General features: G+C 39.1%; 1 protein-coding gene across 1 annotated transcript; it reads left to right on the forward strand.

Moving 5' to 3' along the window:
- On the forward strand, window positions 1-25847 carry LOC308677294 (sulfotransferase 1B1-like). The gene is made up of 8 exons (XM_081343562.1): window positions 1-49; window positions 13213-13359; window positions 13498-13626; window positions 16029-16126; window positions 22633-22759; window positions 24135-24232; window positions 25293-25473; window positions 25635-25847. Exons 2-8 carry the CDS (start codon window positions 13215-13217, stop codon window positions 25745-25747), a joined length of 891 nt encoding a protein of 296 aa, XP_081199688.1. The 5' UTR covers window positions 1-49; window positions 13213-13214; the 3' UTR covers window positions 25748-25847.

A 25847-nucleotide genomic window follows, 5' to 3' on the forward strand; every position in this document is an offset into this window, starting at 1 on the left:
AATCACACTGCCTTGTTGAAGGTCGTCAGTTTGGGCTACAAAATTAAAGGTAAGGCTTTCTTTCTAATTCTCAGTGCAAATAAAACGGCTTTCAGAAACTTTGGGCCTGTGTATTGCAATTCTTAGCCAAATCTTCAGGCTTCTTTCTTGATTTGAGAGCAGAAAATAATAATTCCCCCCTCCTCCCCCAGTCCCCCTTTCAGAAAACAGAGAGGAAAAATCAGCAGCCAGGGTTTATATCTTTAGTACGTGAACTCTGTGGTACAATCTAATGTGGGTCTGTTTGAAATTATTTCTGCTGCAATTCCTTTAGAGTGGTTTGTGGTGCTGGGATAGAAACTATTTGAGGGAACACCTGCTGCCGGCATCAAACGCCCTTCGCCCAGTGCGCTCCCACAGGGAGGGTCTGCTCAGGGTTCCGCCGGTGAGAGATTGCCAGCGGGTGACACCCAGGGATAGGGCCTTCTCAGTGGGAGCGCCTGCCCTCTGGAACCAGCTGCCGGTGGAGCTGAGAACTGCCCCCGACCTCCGATCATTCCGCCGGGGCCTGAAGACCTGGCTCTTTGAGCTCTCAGGCCCAGGCTGAGGAGAAATTTTTAATTGGGGTTTTTAAGAGTACAGGGTCAATTTAATATTTTTTAATCTGGTTTTTAACTTTTGTATGTTGGATTTTTAATTCCCTGTAAACCGCCCTGAGTCCTCAGGGAAAGGGCGGTATATAAATGTAACTAAATTAAATTAAATTAAATTAAATTAAATTAAATTATGGTTTATGGAACAAGACATACCTGTAATTGTGGTTTCACCAATCTGAGTAAAAAACCAAAGAACATATAAGTTGTCATATTGTCAGGACCCACCCCAAACCACGTCTTAGGAAGACAAAAACTCTTGGAGTCAGTTCTAGTCCAAAAGGAATCTTTACTAGGACATGCTTGGTTGTGGGAATACAAGACAGGACTTAGTATTATTTTACAAATTGAAATTTTATAAAGGGTACCCAGTTCAACCCCCCTTCCCTCAACCCCATTTGGTCAGCCCCCATCCTTCTACTTCATGTCAACCCTTTCATGGGAAAGAAAAAAAAGGAACTTTGAATCTTTATGGTTATTGCCTTCTTCCTCTCCCCCTCTCTTTTGATCCCCCTAGTTCAAAAGGTTTCCTTGGTCTTTGAAATAATATAAGGCAGGCTGAATCCACATATGCTCCTCCTTCCTTGGGAGATGGCAGAATCCATATTGGGGGGGGGGATAATGTTTTAAAAATACATTTATGAATGTGATATAAATGGATTCTGACACATATAGAACAAAGAATACTGAAATACATGCTCAGCTTGATTTTATTTGTGGAAGAATAGTGATCAACTTCAAAAAATTCTTCACCCATAAGCAAAACAGTGTACTTATATGAGAAGTGTAATTTATTTATTCAGTCTGCAAAGTTTTCTGCTTCAAAGATCTTGCATGAATTGGTAATTTTGTTGTTACACTGCTGTTTTTGAAAACATGGCCATCAGAGTATGTTAAAAAGATGATCAAGAACTTAACCATAGTCTATTTGGTTAACCTGACTTTATGGAGATGATGTATCAAACTATAAACTAACAATCACGGACTTTGCATAGCACACAGGTTAAAATATGATTGGCTGATTTGTGGTTCAAGATAATGAGTGAGCAAAGCCAATGTAATCCTTCCACTTGCACTGGACAATTCCCTGAAATTTCTTGACAAAGTTTTCAGAGGTTGCCAATGTCTGGTTCCTAGGGCTGAGAGACTGTTATTGGTTTAACATCACCCAGCTGGTTTCATGCCTAAGGCAGAACTAGCATTCATGGTGTTGAAAGAAAAATCTTCATCAGGATCCAGTCCAAGCTGGGAATAATCAAAAGGGAGACTGCTTTAGAAAGAAGGTTGCAGTTTATTGAAGAGGAGAGCCACACAGAAAGATGGCTCTTTGAGAAACACCACATATTGTAGGGAGTGGTGGGTTTTTATACCTTCTTGGGCTTTTGTTTGGAGTTGTTCCTGTGGCATGAACTTTGACCTGAGTCTGAGTGTGCCTTCCTGGTATTCTGATGGTGGTGGGTTAATCCTATTATGTCCCAAAGGTCATATCCTGCTTCCCTGGGGCTGTGGCTGGTGACTCTTGGATTTTTTGGTGTGAGGGATTGTTGATTCTAGGGATCTTTCTTCCTAATCTCAATTTCCTGACTCCATTCTTTCTGACAAGATTATCACATCTGCATTTCTGAAGACCTTGTTTCTGTATGGGGCAGAAGGACTTGTGGGGAGGGGTTGGTTTCTGCTTTTAAGATCCTTTGGGGAAATATAATATTCTGCCCTTTTTAATATTTCCTTCTCTGGGCGTGGGGCTGACTTTCCACAATGGTCCCCCAGTTTCTAGCCTAATATCTTGATCATGATATCAAACTACAGATATTCTCTAGTATTTAAATACACTTCCCTAAACCAGAATGTCAAAACATATTTTGATTATTATAATTATAGAGGATGACCCTGAAAGACAGAAGAAAGATCTATTATCAAAGCAACAATCAGATAAATGACACTTGAGCCCAAAACACCTCAGATAGCCCTACCCAGTTCACATGAAGTTAAAAGAGGAAGGGAGGGAAGCACATTCAGACTTGCAAGATTCTATTACTGCAGGTGTTCTAATAAAAGTATCTCTTTTTTTAGAAAATTTTATTAAATGTACATTTAAAAACAAAAGTGGACGTGATTGAACTTCCCTAGCTACAACATTACTATTAGTATTACCTTATTGTTACAGAAAGAAATAACAAAAAGTTAAAATACATTCTATGACAGGACAGAGTATAACAAACTGTACATATAGCATCTGTAAATTTTTTAGTAAACTGTCTTTCAATCGTCAGCGTTCTATTTACATGTCTTTCAGTTGTGTCCTGATATAGGTGCTAATAAGAAATCCTTACATTATCAACTAATCAAACAATAGTCATCTCAGCGATCCTCCTTATCTCTAACCAACTGTACAAATTTTGCCAAATATCATAATGGTTTCAGCCTTATTTTTGATCTCTAGGGTTAACCTGTCCATTTTGGCGCAGGATAAAATTTTATCTATTATTTCTTCTTCAGTGGGTGTTTACTTTCTTTTCCATTTTTGGGCATATGCCAATCTTGCTGCGGTTAAAATATGCACTAATAAGTAGAAAGATGCTTTGCTGAGTTTATAATTAATAATCCCTAACAAGAAGGTTTCTGGTTTTAAATCAAGTTTTTGTAGTAATATTTCTTCCAACCAATTTTTTTATCTTCATGTCAGAATTGAACCAAAAGATTCCCTGAATCATTCTTCTCCCTGTGTCCAAAGTTACTATTTTTGCTTGGCTGTCAACGTTTGTACTGAAATCACCTAGAATGTATACAATGTATTTTGGGGGCTCTTGCTTCAAAATATTTTTAATGCTGGGATAGAAACTATTTCAATTTTCTATTTCTATTTTGAGCTCCATTGCATAAATCATTGGGGCATAGACTTGAATAACTGTGATTTTGAGGGCTTGGCACAGATTTGAATAGTTAGAATGTGATCATTAACCATCATTAAACTTTCAACTGCTTGGACAAGTTTCTTTATAAATGCTACTCCAGGCTTCTTGGTGTCATGTCCTGAATAATAAATAGTGAATTTCTCAGATTGGAAATAGCTGAAGTCTATCTAGTGTAACTGATAAGCACCAAAGGGGTTCATTTTCAATCTGGCCATCTCCTGTTTGATGGGTTACAGTTTACTCTGACTTGTTCCTCATTGCTTTGTATCTATTAGTTTATCAAAATAAAAAAATACAGAAATACAAAGAAAAATGAAAATAATGGAAAAATAAGGGAGGAAAGGAGAAAGAGGGAAAAAGTGTAAACAGAATTTTAAAAAAGAAAAGCCTCAAATTGTTTTTGGGGCAGTAGAATAAGGTAATAGAGGTAGCCCTCGAGTTACGAATGGAATATAGCCTGCCCATTCCATTCGTAACTCGAGGATTTGTAGAAGTGAATCACATATCTTGAACACGATTCACTTCAAGTTTTCACCCACACATTTGCTAATTTAATGTGTGGGTGAATGCACAGCTCATTAAGTGAACATGAGATATCTCAAGGTGGGGAAGGCCAGGGGGGGCCTAGTTATGGAAAAGGCCATCTTCAGACTATCCAAGGCCTCCCCCGACCTACTGAAATACCTTATGCTGCTCCCTTCCCTGCGGACCCACAATTCCCCCCCCATCCTGTTGTGCTAGATCACTTACCTTGTGAAGATCTGTCTCCTCTCCAACCTCTCTGTTTCTTTCTCTGCTTTCGGCAAGAGCAGAGGGAGGCCTCCAAGGCCCAGAATGGATCTCCAGAAGCATGTGGCCGCCATCCACAGCCTCTGTTCTGGGCCTCCAGAGGCTCGCTGAAACATCCCCTAGCATCCTTTCTGGGATATAACAGCATGGAAAAGGCCTCCAATGCCCGGATCGGGCCTCCAGAGCCCTGCTGAAGCCTCCCCCAGTGTCATTTCCAGGCATTGGAGGCCTCTTATGGGCTGCTGTCACCTGCAAATGACACCAGGGGACACTTCAGTGGGGCTCCAAAGGCCTATCTGGGCATTGGAGGCCTTTTCTGGGCTGCTGCCACCTGGAAATGATGCCAGGGGAAGCTTCAAGGGAGCTCTGGAGGCCCAATCCGGGCATCAGAGTCCTTTTCCAGGCAGCTGTCACCTGGAAAAGACACCAGTAGCTGCTTCAGTGGACCTCCGGAGGCCTGTTCTGGGCCTCAAGAGTCCTCCTCCAGGTCTCCAAGGCCCAGAATGGAGGCTGTGGGAGGCTTTTGTGTGCCTTTGGAGGTCTGTTCTCACCCGGCTTCCATTCCATTCTCTTTTGCAAAGAACAGAGGTCTAAACTACCATGAGATCATGTGAGATCAGTAGTGTGAGATCTCACCATCGATCTTGCATGATATTGTATTACTTTAGGCCTCCATTCTTTGTGAATGCACTGAAGGAAGCAGCAAAACAGCCATGAAAGTGAAGGTGAGTGTACACAGGCCTAGTGCCTAGGGAGATCCGGGGTGGGGGAGGGAATACCCAGGGTGAATGTTGCAGTCCCACTGCAGTTGATCATAAGGGTGAACGACTGCCATGGTGTGGCAACATGGGTAATTTTGGGACTTTTTTTGTAAACGCTAGGGTTTGCTTATCACATAACTTCGAATGTTCATTAAGGGAACACTCGTAACTCAGGGATTACCTGTAACATACACTTTTTACTTTTACATAATAATACATACTAGCCATTCTATAACAACCATCTGTCTAATCAGCAAAACCCAATATCAAAGTTTCATTTTTTTCCACCTCAAGCAAGTCATTTCACATTGCTGTCCATTGGGTCTATGCAGTTTAGATCCTTGCTTTCACTAATGGCTGCATTAGTGAGCTGGAATTTCTGCTGGATTTTTTCCTGGCACATCATTGCAGGTCCCCATTTTTCTCTAGAAGGTTGTTGGATATCTTCTGATGGACATAATTCAAATGTTAAAATCATGTCATAGGTGGTCTCACAGTGATAGCTCATAAGCATTGGTTCCATGAGGGCAATCACCAAGCAAACATTTATCAGAAGAAACTCATGAACTCACTCCAAGTATAATTTATACTATCCCAACCATAATTTTTATTTTCTAAGAATGCCAGTAGGATTTATATGACAAGCTAGATGCTGTTTAATTTTTCATTCAATTGTTTTTAAATTGAAAGAATCTTTAAATAAAGAAGTCAGATGGGATATTGCAAGAGAAAGTATCTTTGAATGTGCTGGCAACATCTCTTTTGGATATTAAAGAAATATATTCATCATCATCATCATCATCATCATCATCATAATGAAGTTGGAAGGGACCTTGGAGGTCATCTAGTCCAACCCCCTGCTCAGGCAGGAAACCTTATACCATTTCAGGCAAATGGCTGTCCAGTCTCTTCTTAAAAACTTCCAGTGTTGGAGCATTCACCACCTCTGGAGGCAGGTTGTTCCACTGGTTAATTGTTCTAACTGTCAGGAAGTTTCTCTTTAGTTCTAGGTTGCTTCTCTCCTTGACTAGTTTCCATCCGTTGCTTCTTGTCCTGCTTTCAGGTGCTTTGGAGAATAGCTTGACTCCCTCTTCTTTGTGGTAGCCCCTGAGATATTGGAACACTGCTATCATGTCACCCCTCACCCTTCTCTTCATTAAACTACACATATCCAATTCCAGCAACCGTTCCCTATATGTTTTAGCCTCCAGCCCCCTAATCATCTTTGTTGCTCTTCTCTGTACCCTTTCTAGAGTCTCGACATCTTTTTTACATTGTGGTGATCAAAACTGGATGCAGTATTCCAGGTGTGGCCTTACCAAAGCATTGTAAAGTGGTATTAGTACTTCACTTGATCTTGATTCTATCCCTCTGTTAATGCAGCCTAGCACTGTGTTGGCTTTTTTGGCAGCTGCAGCACACTGCTGGCTCATATTTAAGTGATTGTCCACTAAGACTCTGAGATCTCACTCACAGTTACTACTATCGAGCAAGGTACCACCTATATTTTTTCAAATAATCTTCTGTCATCCCATAAGAGTAAAGACATTGAAGTAAGGAATCAAATATTCCTTCTGCTGTTAGTTTTTCAAGTTCTACCAAATCCAAAAACAAGTTTACTGGTGAATTCATTCCCACTGTGTTGGCTTTTTTGGCAGCTGCAGCACACTGCTGGCTCATATCGAAGTGATTGTCTACTAAGACTCCGAGATCCCTCTCACAGTTACTACTATTGAGCAAGGTACCACCTATACTATACCTATGCATTTGATTTTTCCTGCCTAAATGTAGAACCTTACTTTTTTCACCATTGAATTTCATTTTGTTAGATAGTGCCCAGTGTTCGAGTCTGTCCAGATCCTTCTGTATCTTAAGCCTATCTTCTGGAGTATTGGCTATTCCTGCCAGCTTGGTGTCGTCTGCAAATTTGATGAGTTCCCCATCTATCCCCTCATCCAAATCATTAATAAAGATATTGAAGAGCACTGTGCCCAGAACAGAGCCCTGGGGCACCCCACTACACACTTCCTTCCATGTAGATGCGGTTCCATTGAGGACCACACGCTGAGTACGGCCTGTCAGCCAGCTACGAATCCATCTGATGGTAATGCTATCTAACCCACATTTTTCTATCTTATCAAGTAGTAGGTTGTGATCTACTTTATCAAATGCCTTACTGAAGTCCAAGTAAATTATATCTACAGCATTCCTCTGGTCCACTAGTTTTGTCACTTGGTCAAAGAATGTAATAAGATTTGTCTGGCATGATCTGTTTTTGACAAACCCATGTTGACTTTTAGTGATGACTTTGTTTGCATCAAGGTGTTCGCTGATTTGTTGTTTGATTATCTTTTCCAGAATCTTCCCAGGTATTGAGGTCAGGCTGATAGGTCTGTAGTTTCCTGGATCTATTTTTTTTCCTTTTTTGAAGATGGGAACTACATCAGCTCTCTTCCAGTCCTCTGGTAGTTCCCCAGTGCTCCAGGATCTTTGAAAAATATAGTTCAGTGGTTCTGAGATCACGTCTGCCAGTTCCTTGAGAACCTTGGGGTGTAATCCATCTGGTCCTGGTGATTTGAACTCGTCTAGGCTGGACAGGTGCTCACTTACCATTTTCTTGCCTATCTTAATTTGCGTTTCTATTCTGTTTTTTATGGCACTGGTTTGGGTAGGTTGGACTGTTTTTTCCCTTTGTGTAAAGACAGATGCAAAAAACGAATTAAATAGTTCTGCTTTCTCCCTATTGCTTGTCACCTTCTTGCCACTTTCACCCACTAACAGACCAATCATTTCCTTAACTTTTTTCTTGTTTCTTATATGTTGAAAGAAGCATTTTTTGTTATTATTGACTTTGGTCGCAAGCCTTAGTTCATTTTGAGCCTTAGCTTTCCTCACTTCATCTTTGCAGGCACGGGCTATTTGCTGATATTCTGACTTAGTTATGTGCCCCTCTTTTCAATTCTTATACTTGTCCTTTTTATCTTTCAATTTATCAGAGAGTTCTTTATGCAGCCATGCTGGTTTCTTTTGAGAGCTGTTATTTTTCTTCTTTGTTGGTATTGTACTAGACTGGGCCTTTATTATCTCACTTTTCAAAATTTCCCAAGCTTCTTGAGTTGTTTTCCCCTTTAGGATTCTCATCCATGGAATTCTGCCCATGGTCTCTCTAAGTTTATTGAAATTAGCTCTTTTAAAGTCCAAGACTCTAGTTTGGCTGTGTTCTATTGCTTGTGCCTCCAGAATGTTGAATTCCAATATTGCATGATCACTTTTTCCCAAGGTTCCTGTGGCTTCAACACCTTTTATCTTTCATCTCTGTTAGTGAGAATTAGATCCAAAATGGCTAATCCCCTAGTTCCCTTCTCTACTTTTTGGGAGAGAAAGTTGTCTGCTAGGTTTGACAGGAATCTGTTTGATCTTCCACTTGGTGCAGAGTTTGTCTCCCAGTTGATATCAGGGTAATTAAAGTTCCCCCATTACTATTGTGATGTGCTTCTTACATATCTTAGTTAGCTGACTAGCAAAAAGTTCATCTATTTCCTCTGCTTGGTTGGGCGGCCTATAGTATACACCTATGGCAATGTCATTTTTTCCCCTTTTATATTGACCCAAATGCTTTCAAGTTTACAGTTTTCATCATTGTTGTGCTCTATTTCTGTAGAGATAAAGTTATTTCTTATATATAGAGCAACTCCTCCTCCTCTTTTGTTTAGTCTGTTTCTTTTAAATAGTTTAAATCCCTCTAGCTGTGTGTTCCATTTGTAGGTTTCGTCCCACCATGTTTCCATCATGGCAACAATATCGTATCTGCCCTCATTTACCTGATTTTCTAGTTCACCCTGCTTACTGTTTATACTCTGTGCATTGGTGTATAGACATTTGAGTCCTTTATGACTGACCCTGTGTTTACTTGCTGCATAACTTGTGTGGTGCCTGGCTTCCCCTATTTTCTTAGATTGCCGGGGACAGTGATGTTCTGTATCAATTAACTCACTATCCCCATTATTTAGTTTAAATGTTCCTCCAAGAAAGCTGTGATTTTATTGCCAAGTAACTCAGTCCCTTTCTTGGATGGATGCAGACCATCTCTGTGCTGCCACCACGTGGCTGTTCTTGGGAAATTACCAATATGCTAATTGGGTCTGCCAGTACCTTCCCCCTTTGTGATGTATTTCCAGTCCTGCTCATGATGCTGTACTAGGATCCACCCCTTCTGGGTTGGACTTCCTCCTTCTCCTTGCTCCCTTGTGTTCCATCCTCCATTGTAACATCTGAACACAAGCCATGCAGACAGTAATCCTGTTACTGTCTTTTGACCTTAAGGTTCCGACCACGTTCAACTGACCACACCTTCTCTGCTGTAACCACCTTCTACATGCAAAATAAAGGTATTTCAGATGAACCAGGGGCTTTATGAGTTCACTGTCTGCAAAGGGCCGTTAAATGTGACTAAATTCACTTAAACAGACCAATAAGTGTCTCAACAAGGAATTAAAATCACGATCACAACGTGTCTGTAGCAGAACAGTCAAAAGACATCGCTAGCAGTGAGCTGCTCATCATACGCTGTGTACAACAGAATGTCTTTAGCACAGAATTCAAATGCATCCGGGACAAACAGAACATTTCAAAAAACAGTCCAATCGCCAACCTGAACCCATTCATAGACATTCACAGCATGCTAAGGGTTGGCGGACGTTTAAATAAGGCCAATTTGGGAGAGCATGAACAGCATCCTCTTATAATACCTGGTCGTCATCATCTCTGTACCTTGCTCATACGCCATCATCATGAAGAGGTTAAGCACCAAGGCAGACATTTCACAGAAGGTGCCATAAGAGCGGCAGGCTTTTGGATTGTAGGAGCAAAAAGACAGATTGCAGCTATACTGCACAGATGTGTACAATGCCGTAAATTAAGAGGACGGCATCAGCAACAACAAATGTCAGACCTGCCAACCGACAAACTAAGCACTGACCCACCATTCACTCATGTTGGTCTGGACGTTTTCGGCCCATGGTCGGTAACAGCACGTAGGACACGTGGTGGCCAAGCAAATAACAAGCGTTGGGCAGTCCTATTCACTTGTATGAGCGTACGTGCAGTACACATTGAGGTTTTGGAATCCATGGATACCTCATGTTTCATTAATGCTCTAAGGCGATTTCTCGCCATAAGGGGACCAGTAAACTCATTAAGATCTGACTGTGGAACTAATTTCATTGGAGCCTGCAGAGAATTAGACATCAATTCTAAGTCAGTCCAGGACTTTTTAGCTGGAAAGGGCTGCACTTGGATCTTTAATCCTCCTCACTCTTCCCACATGGGCGGCTCATGGGAGAGAATGATAGGAATTACGCGTAGAATATTGGACTCTATGTTAATGGACTTGAACTCCACAAGGCTTACTCATGAGGTCTTGACCACCTTATTAGCAGAAGTGTCTGCTATAATCAATTCAAGGCCACTAGTACCAGTGTCTACCGATCCAGAATTCCCGACCATCCTCACTCCAGCTCCTCTTCTCACTCAAAAGATCGGATCTGTTCCTGTTCCACCTGGAGATTTCGGAAAAGGAACTCTGTATCATGATCAATGGAGGAGAGTACAACACCTTGCCAACTGCTTCTGGAATCGATGGAAGATGGAATATCTTTCTCTTTTGCAAAGTCGCAGAAAATGGAAAAATCAATACCCCAACCTTCAAGTTGGAGACCTTGTTCTGCTCAAAGACCAACAAGTTCAAAGAATTGAGTGGCCCATGGGACTTATCGAGAAGGCCATTCTCAGCGACGATGGGAAGGTACGTAAAGTGGAAGTAAGGGTCGCAAAGCAAGGCACCATAAAAACCTTCATCAGACCCATTACAGAACTCATTCTGCTTCTACCTCTTGAAGACTGAACTCGTTGCTTTCCCTGTTGAATCCTGCCTTCAAGAAGAAAAGTGCCTTCAACCTGATCCAGACTATTGAAGCCTGAAAAGGCAATTGTTATTGCTGCAACATATATGCATGTTTCTTTTATATCTTTCAGGTCTTGAACGCAACAAGCAAAACCTCAGCCTGAAATGGCAGTTTATTGTTGCAATATATATGCATGTTCTTTTATATCTTTCAGGTCTTGAACGCAACAAGCAAAACCTCAGCCTGAAATGGCAGTTTTATTATTGCAATATGTATGCATGTTTACTTATATATCTCAGGTTTTATGTCCTATATGGACGCATGTTTACCTCCTATATCTCTCAGGTTTTTATGCCTCATATATCATGTTTATTTTTTTGTATATCCCTCAAGTTTACATTTATATGTATGCATGTTTATTTTATATATTTTTCTCAGATGTATTACTTATATTTCTTAGGCGTTTTCTGACAACAACAAACCACAAACGTGTATTTGCATTTGCATAACTACCGTTATGGGATTTATATGGTGGTATTATGAAATACCAGACGGGGAGTGTGCTGCCACCACGTGGCTGTTCTTGGGAAATTACCAATATGCTAATTGGGTCTGCCAGTACCTTCCCCCTTTGTGATGTATTTCCTGTCCTGCTCATGATGCTGTACTAGGATCCACCCCTTCTGGGTTGGACTTCCTCCTTCTCCTTGCTCCCTTGTGTTCCATCCTCCATTGTAACATCTGAACACAAGCCATGCAGACAGTAATCCTGTTACTGTCTTTTGACCTTAAGGTTCCGACCACGTTCAACTGACCACACCTTCTCTGCTGTAACCACCTTCTACATGCAAAATAAAGGTATTTCAGATGAACCAGGGGCTTTATGAGTTCACTGTCTGCAAAGGGCTGTTAAATGTGACTAAATTCGCTTAAACAGACCAATAAGTGTGTCAACAAGGAATTAAAATCACGATCACAACGTGTCTGTAGCAGAACAATCTCTTTTATACATTTTTTCATTGGACCAGCTACAGACATCATGACTAATATAACCAAAGCCTTCTCCTTTACACCACTCCTTTAGCCACATATTAAATTCTGCTATACGCTGGCCTTTTCCATTTTGCTCCTTATACACTGGTAAAACCTCTGAAAAAGTAACCCTACAGCCTATTCTGCTAAGTTCCTGCCCCAAGCTCTGGAAATCATTCTGCACAGAGAGTACATCTTTTGGGACAGATCATTAGTGCCAAGATGTACAATAGCCTCCACATCACAGTCCTTGCTGGCATTCTTGATTATTTTAGAAATACGCTTCTTGTCCCTACTGGCAGTAGCACCTGGAAGACACCTGACCTCTTTCAAAACCTCTGTGTCCTTTCCTAAATTTACATCCCTTATAATTGAATCACCAACCAGAAGGTGGCTTCTCTTTTTGGATGCCTTTCTGTTCTTGCATGACTGGTGTGTAATACCAGATTCACACTTCTCCCTGTCGAAAACAAGTTTTTCATCTTGGACCACGATCCCCTGCTTATTTGAGTTATTATCACAGATACCTTTACCTGTCTCCTTAATGTCCTTATTAAGGTCAGAAAGGGCACTGTATCTGTTGTGCAGGGACACAGCGAAAGCTTTGGGTTTATGGTTCACAGATCTCACCCTGCCAGATCCCACGGTTGTCCACACTGCCCTTCTCCTGCAGGATCTTTGTGGTAGAGGGGGCTGATAGCACGGAGGCTCAATAGGGTAGAAGGGCTGAACTGGACACCTAATTTCTGCCTGAAGAGCACAGATTACAGACCCTAGCTAAATAATCTGTCCTTGTAGATTATATGATTTGTTTACAGATAGGACAGTTTCCAAGTTTCCAAGTTTGAAAAGGGATATATAGTACAAGGTGTATTTCTAATTATATAATTACTGTCCAGAGCTAAACAATATTGCTGGTATTTTTTTAAACAAATATGGAATAGAATAGAAAACATATTTTTAAAAACCCTAAAATGAAATGTTAGTAGGAAGACACCCTTAAAATATCTAGTCAGAAAGTTAAAATATAAAATTAGTCCTTTATTTGGCATGATGGTGAAAGTTTAAATTGATTAAACTAGGCTTCCCAGCTTATTTAGCAAAATGTTTGATAAGGAATGGATATTCTTGCACATGTTCCATTTATTTTTTCTGATTATATTGCTTGACGTTACTCCAGATATGGCTACCCAAGATTATCTTCGTCAGGACTGCCAGATGGTCCATGGAATTCCTATGGTCTATGCATTCTCCTTTGACTGGGATAGAATTGAAAATTTCCAGAGTAGGCCAGATGATATTGTGATAGCCACATATCCCAAATCTGGTGAGTATTCAGTATTAGAAAAGGGGAACCTAATGGTTTGCCACCTTTTCATGAAGCCTTCATTTTATGAAGGTTTTTTTCTTGGAACGCAGATTGCAATACAACTTCTGGCAAACCTAATGGGCTGTTTGTTTCCAGGTACAACGTGGATAAGTGAAATTGTGGATATGATTCTAAATAATGGTGATCCTGATAAATGCAAAAGAGATGCTATTTTCAATAAAGTGCCTATGTTAGAATTTGTTGTCCCAGGGAAGATGCCGGCAGGTAAGCTTTGATCCCACTTATTAATGTGTACTTTAGAGACACAGGGTAGAAAAGATCAAGAGGTGCATCTGGCAAGTCAAATTCTGCCTTCCTTTATTTTACTCTCCTGGAATGAATAAAAAAAATTATGTTGTGAGGAGTGGAAATATGCAAAATACGTATTTTTGGAGGAGGGTTCATTTACGGTCTGAACTAGGAGAACAACATGAAAAAATTAGCCAGAAAGTTGTTCATAGTCTGTTAATATAAGTAAGAGAAGGAGAAGGTTGCATCGCATGGAATAAGTGTGACATAGCTATCCAAATAGATGTGTTGCTTCAGGACCTAAGCCATTAAAAGAACAGTTTGTAGAGCATCATATGGCTAAAAAAATCCAAAGAAAAATAAGATCAAAAAGCCATTCAATAAATGGGGAAATCACTATGCTAATTAATTAATATGCTAACCCATATTAAAACAGAATACTATGTTTCTCATATTAATATCAAATTTTAAAAAACCAATTAAATGAAAAAAAATGAATCCAGTTTTCTAGCATTACTATTGGACCCATCTCCTTCAAGACTTACTTGATGACTATGGGGAATCAAACCATAATAATAGCTGCATTGATCCAGCATCTTAGTAAAGGATATTTTGCTAATTAAAAGTTATAGATCTCTTTTTTTTCCTCTCCTCTGGTCTGAGCTGTGACTAATAGTACCTAGGAAAAATAACTATCAAGTGGTCTTATACACACACACACACACACACACACACACACACACACACACAAGTACACATACATCACTACGAAAAAGAAACATTACAGTACACAAAACAAAATATAGTATTTTGAAGCCATTTTTCAAAAGACGTTTTTGAGTCCACTGGATGAATAGTGGAAATAAAAAAGAAAGAAAAGGAAAACAAATACCATGCAGACAAATCTCAAAGTTCAGAGGAGGATTAAGGGAGGACAAAGCAGTGGTGGGATTCAGATATGTGAACAACCAGTTCTCTGTGTGGATGCTGCTTCCAGAAGTACATTCAGGGCCTGGGCAACAAAAAAATTAGCTACTAGTTCTGCCAAACTGGTGCAAATTGGCTAAATCCCACCACTGGGACAAAGAATACATGCAATGTAAGCTTGTGCATGCATCACGATGTTACACAAACACGAAGGGGACAGAAGTTCACTGTAGTGGTGAGATGCTACTTTTGTTATTTTAAGAAAAGCATTGGATAAGGCAAACATTTGATTAACATTCTCTCTCTCTCTTTTAATATTTAGGCTACATCCAAATTCCTCATTTGCCCATGATCATTCCTAAGATGGTTTACCAATGGGTGCTGGTTCCAGATTAGGCATGCTATGTGCAACATCAGAGAGTTGAAAAACCTGATAATTGATTTTATTTATTTATCAAATTTCTACATTGCCCATTGTTTGCTTTTGGGTGCTTTACAGATAACATAGAGCAGCACTGCACATTTAGAGGAGAAAAGCCCACATTGATAAATTTAAAATCCTCACAGACCACTAAGGCCAACTAAGCTGGCACCAGTGGACCTGAAAGATGTTGAAGATGTTTGACAGTGCATCTTTTGGTGTGGTGGCAACAGCGAATTTACTAATTTTTTCAGAAATGCTTGGGGAGAGTAACAGAAGCTGCATGACAGGCCACATATATATGACCACCTGAAGTAGACACTCCTTTGACAAACACGGAAGAATGAATACCCTGCAAGTAGTTCAGTGTTTATATCTTCTACTGCTCACAAGACTTCTCCAGAAGTTATTAACTTGTTTGGAGAGGAGTTTAGCAGATAAATAGGCCTATAGATAGGCCAGGTTTCTCACAAACTCTCCAATAGTTGGGAAACATTAGGCAACACTGAATACAATGTATTAGGAATATCTGTTGATCAATTTGGCGAAGGTTCCTAAAGCTGGGTGGGAACTGGTCTTAAATACTGCTTTTATCAAAGTCTATCCAACGGTAAACATGAAACCAATGTTCAAAGACAATTCCCTAGGTGGATTGTAGAGTTCAATTATTAGTTTTGTAAAAATCAGTATCAAATGGGAAGATGCCAAAGTTGCTGCCGCAGACGGAGTTCATTGGAAGAAGCTGCCTTATGCACTTCATGTGAAAGGAACCAAATGATGGTAATGATGAAAAATCAATAATCATTCAACTTTTAATGATCCTTTTAGTCACATTATATTTTTCAAAGTTTATAAGTGATCTTTTAGTCTCTTTTTTAAATACTTAGATTAGTACTAAATAGTGTCAAGACTCAGCACTGACTTGAAGACCCCTACCAAATGTAGGGTGCCTCCTACATTTCCAATTATCTTCTATATCAGCAGTGTCTATATGATATTCCTTACCATCTTTCATTGTTTTGCTTGCAAGGCACAGAACAGTTAACTCATATACCTTCTCCTCGCGTGGTGAAGACCCACCTTCCAGTAAACCTACTTCCCAAGTCTTTCTGGGACAAAGACTGCAAGGTAAATACATTTGTCAGCATGATACATTGTGAAAGGGTCTGGAGGGTGTCTAATCCAAAACAATCCAAACCTTTTAGAAGAAAAATTTCCCTCAAATACTGTCATCAGAGATGCTAGTTACTTACATCTTTTTATGGGATGTGATGGTGTAGCTCTCCAAGAATAAATGTTATTTGGGGGATGTCAAAATGTCAATCCATACACCAGCACATTTGACTTACTTAACACCAGAACTCTTCATGTCATTTTGTCCTTTAGGTGGGAAGTCTTGCTAAAATGACAGATTTCTCCACCTCTTCCTTACACCTCATCAGTCTATCAATCTTTATTATGGTCCATATCAACAAATAAAAACATTAAAACAATAATAGTAAAATATAAAAATGAAAGACAGAATAAAATATTGCAATTGATGGTGGATTAACAGTAGGCAACTAAAGTTTGTCTAATTTTACATATAGCATAGCAAAATTTGGCCATATTCAGAGAAATTTCTTCATACTGATCTGATAAAAGTAGTTATACACAGGACTTCTGGTTTGTGATCGCAGCCCTGGTGGATGCATGGAGGCAAGCCTCCTCTCCAGCATCCAGTTTTATCCCACTGGGGGACCCTGGGACAGGTCAAAAGTCACCCTGTAGGGGCAACGAGCAAGGAGAGGACACATGCTTGATTGCGGAAGGGCAATAGCCCTTCCACTTGATCTGGGGCAGCTTTTCAAACCGATGGGGAAAAGACCGGCCATAGTAATATGGCTCATCACTAAGCTGCTGACAGCTGAAGTCAAATTTATTACCAAGCATTTTGAAAGCAATGCGGATGAAAATGGGTGAGATCTTATCTTCTCTTTGCCCTAAGTACTTTCTTCCTGTAAAAGCTTTTTGAAGTATCTTCCCCCTGTGAGGAGAGAGGGAAGGGAATTTCTATCTCAACCTCTAAGAACAGTGGCGACTGACTACCCAGGGAAACCAAAGCTTTAAAATAACAATTTCAATCTAATTGGATTCATATGTTTCTGAGATTTGGGGACCAAAAATGTTCCTATCTTTACTGGAGACTTTTGTTTTTATCTACAAAAAAGAAATAAAACTGGAAAAAGAATTAGAAAAATTTGGGACTTTTTTTTTAAAAAAAGAAAAGAAAATCTTAAATGGTATCAGTGACATCTTATGGTGAAGCTTGGTATTTGTTATTTCCTAAAAATAGCCCAGAACATACATAAGACTTTCCTGACCTTGGTACCATCTGTGAGAGATTAAACTATAACAGCTGGCAGTAAAATTGGCCTTCTTGAACTGTGAATGTAAACTTTTATTGACTATTGATTAACAAACAAATTTTACTAGAAAGATTATTTACAAACACGTGAAAGATGGATGAAGACCAGGAAAAAGTTCTTGCCATCTTGAAAGCAATACATGAAACTATTCTTTCATCTTGTGATAAAATGAGACCTAAAATAAAAGATCAAGATGCCAGCTTAGATGCACAAAGCCAAACTTTGACTACAACCAAAGAACCAACAATGCAGAAGATAACAGAAGTGGAACAATTAAATATTAAGACAGAAGACAATTGACCAACAAGTACAGCTGATGGAAAACCCAGACAAGGAAGTAACAACACTGAAAATAGAAATGACTTTCTATACAAATCAGAAGAAATTTGAGGAAAAAAGAAGAATAGATTGAATTGAAGACAAATATATCAAACGTGGGGGACTGGAATAACAGGGCAACAACTAAATGAATACAAACAGGGTTGTCCTTCCAGAAAACTGGCAATCAAATGGTCTCTTTTAATTCATCTAACATGTATAAGAATGGAGATTTATTTGATGATTTTAAAGCGCTGATATGGAAGCCTAGTTGGCAAATGAAGAAAGTTAGAATAAGGTTGAAAAAAATGGGGTTTTGATTCATTAGAGAGGATTTTATATAGTCAATTAGAGGGTTAAAGGGAGATGTTGACATAAGGGGAATTTTGACATAAGGAGTTACTAGATTTAAAATATTCAACTGGAAACTAGTTCAAAATAAGGATTTGATTTGTCTAATATTGAAAAATTAGATCTAAAAGGGAAAAGAAAATTAATTATCATGAATATGTTTGACATTGATTAACCCAGGCAATATATATAATGGTTTTGATTTATTAAAGAGGATATTGTATTATTAAGTAGATGACTTAATATGGTGGGAAATAGATAACTTTTAGGAAATAGAAAATTATATTTAAATAGATAAAATGTGTATTTTGGACATCATAGTTTGCAATGAAGTGAGATAAGGGAAATCTTGGTTACCCAAGGTCTGAAAAATATGGATATCAAAGGTTAAATTGGAATATTGATGAGAAGTTAAAAAATATGTAAAAATTAATAACAGGATATGGATTGTTTATGAAGATTGAATGTAAATAAGATATGTATAAGCCAAAAATTTATTGATAAATGTAATAATGATGTCTTTATTGAGTTAATATAATTAGAAATGTACTAGTTTGAATACGAGATAGTAAATGTTAAGAGAAAAAGGGAAGAAATATCTGATGTTGTAACCTGAGATTTGCACTAAAGATTTTGTTATTGAATTATTGATTAACCCAGTCACCACATTGCTTTTTAAATACTGAAATGTAAAATTGGAAAATTAATAAAATATATATATATATATATATATATATATATATATATATATATATATATATATATATATATATATATATATATATATATATATATATATATATATATACACACACACATATATACATATATACATATACATATATACATATATACATATATACATATAAAGGTAAAGGTAAAGGTTCCCCCGCACATGTGTGCTAGTCGTTTCCGACTCTAGGGGCTGGTGCTCATCTCCGTTTCAAAGCCGAAGAGCCAGCGCTTGTCCGAGGACGTCTCCGTGGTCATGTGGCCGGCATGACTAAACGCCAAAGGCGCACGGAACGCTGTTACCTTCCCACCGGAGTGGTCCCTATTTTTCTACTTGCATTTTTACGTGCTTTCGAACTGCTAGGTTGGCAGAAGCTGGGACGAGTAACAGGCGCTCACTCTGTTACGCGGCACTCGGGATTCGACCCGCCAAACTGCCGACCTTCTGATCGACAAGCTCAGCGTCCTAACCCACTGAGCCACCGCGTCCCTTATATATACATACACACACACACACACACACACACACACACACACACACACACACACATATATATATATATATATATATATATATATATATATATATATATATATATATATATATATATATATATATATGTAGTTGTACATAAAGAATATCAGTATTTCCCAGATATTTTGTTAGGTAAGGTGTTATAAATTGAGTCTGTAAGTCTCAGAAAAAGTCTGTAAGTCTTACAAAAAATGCAGTATACCAGATATGAGCTATAGTTTTAATGGCCCCTTGTCTACAAGGGCACAGTCTCACCTTTTTTGATTCAGTCCTCCAAAACTGCTGTGGGAAGTGCATTGCAGTGCATTGCACACTCCATATACCCCACCTACAAAGTTTTGCTAATTCTTTAGTGGTACTCTATGAAACATATTAGGGACGCGGTGGCTCAGTGGGTTAGGACGCTGAGCTTGTCGATCAGAAGGTCGGCAGTTTGGTGGGTTGAATCCTGAGTGCCGTGTAACAGAGTGAGCGCCTGTTACTCGTCCCAGCTTCTGCCAACCTAGCAGTTCGAAAGCATGTAAAAAATGCAAGTAGAAAAATAGGGACCACTACGGTGGGAAGGTAACACTGTTCCATGCGCCTTTGGTGTCTAGTCATGCTGGCCACATGACCACGGAGACATCCTTGGACAAGCGCTGGCTCTTCGGCTTTGAAATGGAGATGAGCACCGGCCCCTAGAGTTGGAAACGACTAGCACGCATGTGTGGGGGAACCTTTACCTTTACCTTTATAAAACATATTGGGTTTGGTGGTACTGCCATATAGAACAGAAATGGTTTTTTAAAAAATTATTGGTGAGAATTCTAACAGAGTCTGCTTAGAAAACCTATCTAAAAAGATTGGAAAGATTAAATCAGTGGTATTTTTCCTGAATTGAAGCAGATAAAGGATAACACTTCTTTAAAGTGAAAGTTTATGTTCACCCTGTGTGAACACCAAGTGAGAGCTGTATTGAAGGCTGTGAATCCCAGCAAAGCCGCAGGCCTAGATGGGGTGCTGGGGATAGTGGTCAGGAATTGTGCCGATCAATTAGCAGGGGTCCTGACAAGGATTTTTAACATCTCCTTGCAAACGGCATGTGTACCATCGTGCTTGAAAGCAGCTACCATTGTCCCAGTCCCCAAGAAAACTGCAGTTGAGTGCCTGAATGACTACAGACCTATTGCATTAACGTCTGTAGTCATGAAATGCTTCGAAAGATTGGTTCTCCAACATCTTAGGACATGCCTCCCACTGGACTTTGATAAACATCAATTTGCCTACAGGGGAAATAGGTCGACAGACGATGCCATAGCTACTGCTTTACACTCTGTAGCAAGTCATCTCGAGAAGCCTGGAAGTTACGTCAGGATGCTTTTTGTTGACTACAGCTCGGCTTTCAACACCATTTTGCCGAGCATTCTCATCGAGAAGCTGACTGACTTGAAATTCTCCCCCGCCATCTGCGATTGGATTCAAGACTTTCTTAGGGATCGGTTACAAACAGTGAGGGTCGGCTCTGCTTTGTCCACCCCCCTGAAGCTTTGCACCGGCACGCCACAGGGCTGTGTGCTTAGCCCCTACCTGTACTCTTTATACACTTATGATTGTGTATCATCTGACCCATCCACTGCGATAATCAAGTTAGCAGATGATACAACTGTGGTGGGTCTTATTACAGGTGGGGATGAGACAGCATATAGGGCGGAGGTACAAAAACTATCCATATGGTGTAGTAACAACAACTTGCACCTAAACATCGGCAAGACGAAAGAGATGGTGTTAGACCTCCGGAGAAAAAAGGAGGAACCTGCCCCACTTTACATCGGAGAGAACTGTGTGGAGAGAGTTTCCTCCTTTAAATTTCTGGGAGTCTACCTCTGTGAAGATCTGACCTGGAAAGTTAACACAACTCAGGTGGCTAGAAAGGCCCAACAGAGGCTTCACTTTCTTAGGGTCTTGCGGAAGAACAGGGTAGAACAACAGCTAATGAACCTCTTTTACCGGTCTACTATAGAGAGCGTCCTCTCGTATGGTATTGTGGTTTGGTATGCTGGTCTGACAGCCGCGGATAGGAAAGTATTACAGAGGGTAGTGAGCACAGCACAAGACATTGTGGGCTGTCCCCTGACACCACTGGATGACATCGCCAGGGCTCGTTGCCTTGGAAGAGTGAGGAAGATTCTCAGGGATGACTCACACCCTGGACGGTATCTCTTTACTCTCCTACCATCCGGTAGGAGATATAGGAATATAGCCAGCCATACCAACAGGCTGAAAAATAGCTTTTATCCGTGGGCTGTCAGGCTTTTAAATGGGACATAATCTTATGCAGAATTGACTTGGGAGGCCAGTGTGTGGTGTAGTTGGTTCACATAGTGTGGTGGGATGGAGGGTTTGTTGTCACTGTGTGCTGGGGGGAGAGAGCACGGGGGGAGGCTCAGCTAATCTCAATGTACACATGTTGTACTTTGACAATAAAGGTTTATTATTATTATTATTATTATTATTATTATTATTATTATTATTATTATTATTATTATTATTATTATTATTATTATTATTCAACTGATTAAGTACTAATCACTTTAATCAGAATTTGAATCCTTTACCTGTTAATCCAGATTATATGTGTGTGTGCGTGCAATGCTCAGTTACAAATCAGGAGAAAATGGTGTTACAATTTTAAATTTATTATTATACCTTCTTCAGAAGTCTTGAGAAAAGAAAATTGTAAAGTGTTTTGCAGATATAATTATGATTACCATGACAATCCAACCCTGATGGATGGACACAAGGAATAAGAAAGACCATGAGCAGGCAAAAAAGCAGTGGGAGTGGGAGCAGCTTAAAACTTACTGCCAGTTTCCCCATTAAATTTCTTTGCTACAGACATGAGAGTTTTAGTAGCACAGTAATCCTCAACTTACACGCAGCTGCTTTCCAAGTCAGTTTTCCATTTGAGCCCATTCTAGATGTAGAGATATAGAGACAAGATCACTATATTTTTTGATTTGCAGTCTCATTTTAGTATTTACTAATTACATTAGAAATTGTGAAGAATCTGGTAACACTTTTTTAGATTAACAAGTTTCTTAAAATGTTTTTTAAATAAAGGTTTAATGATTCTGGACAAGCCCAAGTACTCCATACATTCAAATGGAATTCTGTGGGGTTACCTGGTTGAGCACCACTGTTGCCAACAGATGCCATGATCACAGGTGGTTTTTCATTACTCTAGTCTCTTCAGTAGTGAAACCTACCAGTAGCTTATGCATTCTATGTGTTTTTTATTTGTTCCAATGAAGATGATCTATATGGCTCGTAATGCAAAGGATGTTGCTGTCTCCTTTTATCACTTTGACTTGATGAATAAGCTACATCCAGATCCTGGCTCTTGGGGTGACTACCTGGAGAAATTCATGTCAGGAAGAAGTAAGTTTTCAGGAAGTGATGAGACTGAGTGTGTTTGCTGCTCACTCACTGAAGAAAAACCCAAATCAGATTATGGACATTTTTTTTTTAGTAAGAAAAAGAAAATGTCTCCTTTTCAAATAGGGATATGAGTTATATATCTTATATATGAGTTGTATATCTTATAACATTGTATGTCTAATAGTGGTTGAAAATACACAAGAATAGGAGATTAAAGTAGTCTCATCATATTCAAATCTATTATATCTTTTGTAATCAAAGCTGCATTCTGAAAAAAATGTGATTTCATACATATCTGTCTATGCTAATATCTGTGCTACTTGCTACATTGGAGTGGATAAGTTTCCTCACCTATTCAGACAACAAAGACAAGTCTTAAGTAATATTGGGGCAGTCAGTCATTACTTTGAACAGTTGTTAAGTGACTGATTATAAATTGAGAAGTAGCTATATAATAATAAAATGTTGCTTGAACATTGACATTGAATGGTAGCCTTTATTATGGAAAAGACAAGCCTGATATTTGAACCAATATTTAATTGTTCTTTGCACTTCTTTTTTAACTGTGCAGTTTGGAGAAAACAATGCTAATACAAAAATTTAAGAATTTATTCTGTCTACATGTCCAGTTTGACAATATTCACATGCTGTTGTTTACAAGGGTGGAAGTTGTGCTTACAAGTCAGTCTTCACTCCTAGGGTCAATTTTTGGGAAAGATTTAGCCTTGCTTTTCAGGGCTAAGAGAGAATGTTTGGCCAGCTAATTTCATGCTTAAGGTTTCTTCTGGTTTCTAGCCTGATGATTGTAATCATCACACCAAACTATCAGATATAGTAATTAGGTTCAGCCTATTGTTATCTTTATAGATAAAGCCAAAACAGAATGTTCATACTCCAACATATAGTGAGCTGAGGTACAATTTTACTTTATTTTCACAATCAGACCCTTGGCAGCCAGAGTTTTTATTAAGTTTTGATGTAGCCACAAACTCTTAGTCAGCCACAAATTAATAGAAAGCCTAACTTGTCCAAATTGTATTAGCATCTTTCTCCTGAAAGCTGACATAATTCTGAGCATGCATAGAGGTGTGTGGTAGTACAATACTATTAGAAGTCAGTGTAAGCTATAATTGCAGGCTGAAATAACCTGTGAGATTATATAAACATTTACAATTTAGAAAATTTTAAAGTATTCATTATACACATTCTTTCATATAGGCCAGATTATTCTTGGCAAATTCCAGGTGGAATTGAGGTTAACAAGCATGTGATTTACCTAAATATTTCTAGTGCTAAGGGGTGATTTAAAACACTGATTTCATAGCTCCTGCAAGAGTAGTTAAACTTATAACTGCTTGTCTCTTTTTTTAATAAGGAATGATCTTTGGCTCCTGGCATGATCATGTGAAAAACTGGTGGAATAAGAGAAATGATCACTCCATATTATACTTGTTTTATGAAGACATGAAAGAGGTAATAGAATAAGAATACCTTTCAAGTATTTTATAAATATTTGTTTAGATGTATTTATTTAATCAATGTTTTAAGGTAGCCCACTAGCTAATATCTCTGGGCAGCTTAAGAGAATTAAATCAATTTGAAAAACTATTAAAGAGCAACTGTGCTGGGAGGAATCATTTTACTGAGCCACTGCTATTGCTTAGCAGAACCATACATAAAACTTAATGCTTCCTGAAGCCCAGTAGGATCAGGGCCCTATGGATCTCACAGAGGATATTAGGGCAGAAATAGCATAGCAGAAATTTCCTTTTACAGATAAAAGTTTAAATTTTATGTGTAATATTTTAAGAATCTCTTCCTTGAATCAAATATTGGGACCCCTTAGTTCCAAGAAGAGCGAGGAGCAGAGGGCCAGGGGCCCATTGGCTCTGGAGAATGGTTGGGGAAGAGCCAGTGGAGGTGGAAAGCTGGCTGTAAATAGATTGAGGCAGATGGGTTGGGGATGAAAGAGGCGCGGCCAAAGGTCCATGCCTAAGTGGCCCATTCTACCACCATAGTCATGTAATTGCAATCTGGCTGCTCGTGGACCTGTTTGCACTTAAGACCAGTTACCAAGTACACTGAAATTTCCAATCTTCTCTGCTGATTCCTGCAACAAGTCACTGGGGAAGCTGGCCAGAAAAGTTGTCAGCTGCTGCCAGCTTCCAGAAGTCTCGTATTGAGGCTGGCTGAAAGAATTGCCTGCTGAAGGATCCTGCTTAGATTTTGGCAATCCAAGCAATCACATAGCTGAAATACTTCAATAGGAAGCTCTTTTGCTTTCAGAGCTGATTGAAAGAGCTGCATGCTTAAGGATTTCAGCTTTGTGACCACAAGCAAGCACATAAGTGAAATCATTCAGCAGGCTCTCTTTTCTCCAGCCCCCAGAGATGAGAGGGAGTCAAGCACCTGAGTTAACAATAGATTTCTGTCCTATATATTTTATCCTCTAAGAACTTTCATGTGTGCAGCATAACTTTATGAAAGGAAATGTGCATCAACAAGCATATGATTTAAATATGATTTTCCATAGGATCCAAAGCGTGAGATTAAGAAACTCATACATTTCTTGGGAAAGAATCTTGATGAATCAGTTGTAGATAAGATTGTTTATCATACATCTTTTGATATGATGAAGAACAATCCTATGACAAACTACACGATGGCTCCAGCTGCTGTAATGGATCATGGTATCTCTCCGTTCATGCGCAAGGGTAAGAGGCTGTATGACCTCTCTGATCATAATTCTTTAATTTATACAATTGTTATTCCTTTATCACTCATTTTCAACTAATAATGTTGGATCAGAGGCAATATTTCAGTATATATACTTCATTCTCTATATGTGTTTTATTTGTATTATTGTGCATTTTAGGAATTGCTGGAGACTGGAAGAATCATTTTACAGTGGCTCAGAATGAAGCATTTGATGAGAACTATAAGAAGGCAATGGCAGATACAACACTGCAATTCCGAACTGAGATCTGAGGCTCCCATGAGCTGTAACAGAGCTGCTGCTTTTATGCAGTTTCTTATAGAATATGTCATTCAATATGTTTTGAATTCTTGCAAGTCCTTGGTTTTAAAG

The sequence above is a fragment of the Vipera berus genome (assembly GCF_964194415.1).
Source record: "Vipera berus genome assembly, chromosome: Z".
Taxonomy (NCBI): Eukaryota; Metazoa; Chordata; class Lepidosauria; order Squamata; family Viperidae; genus Vipera; species Vipera berus.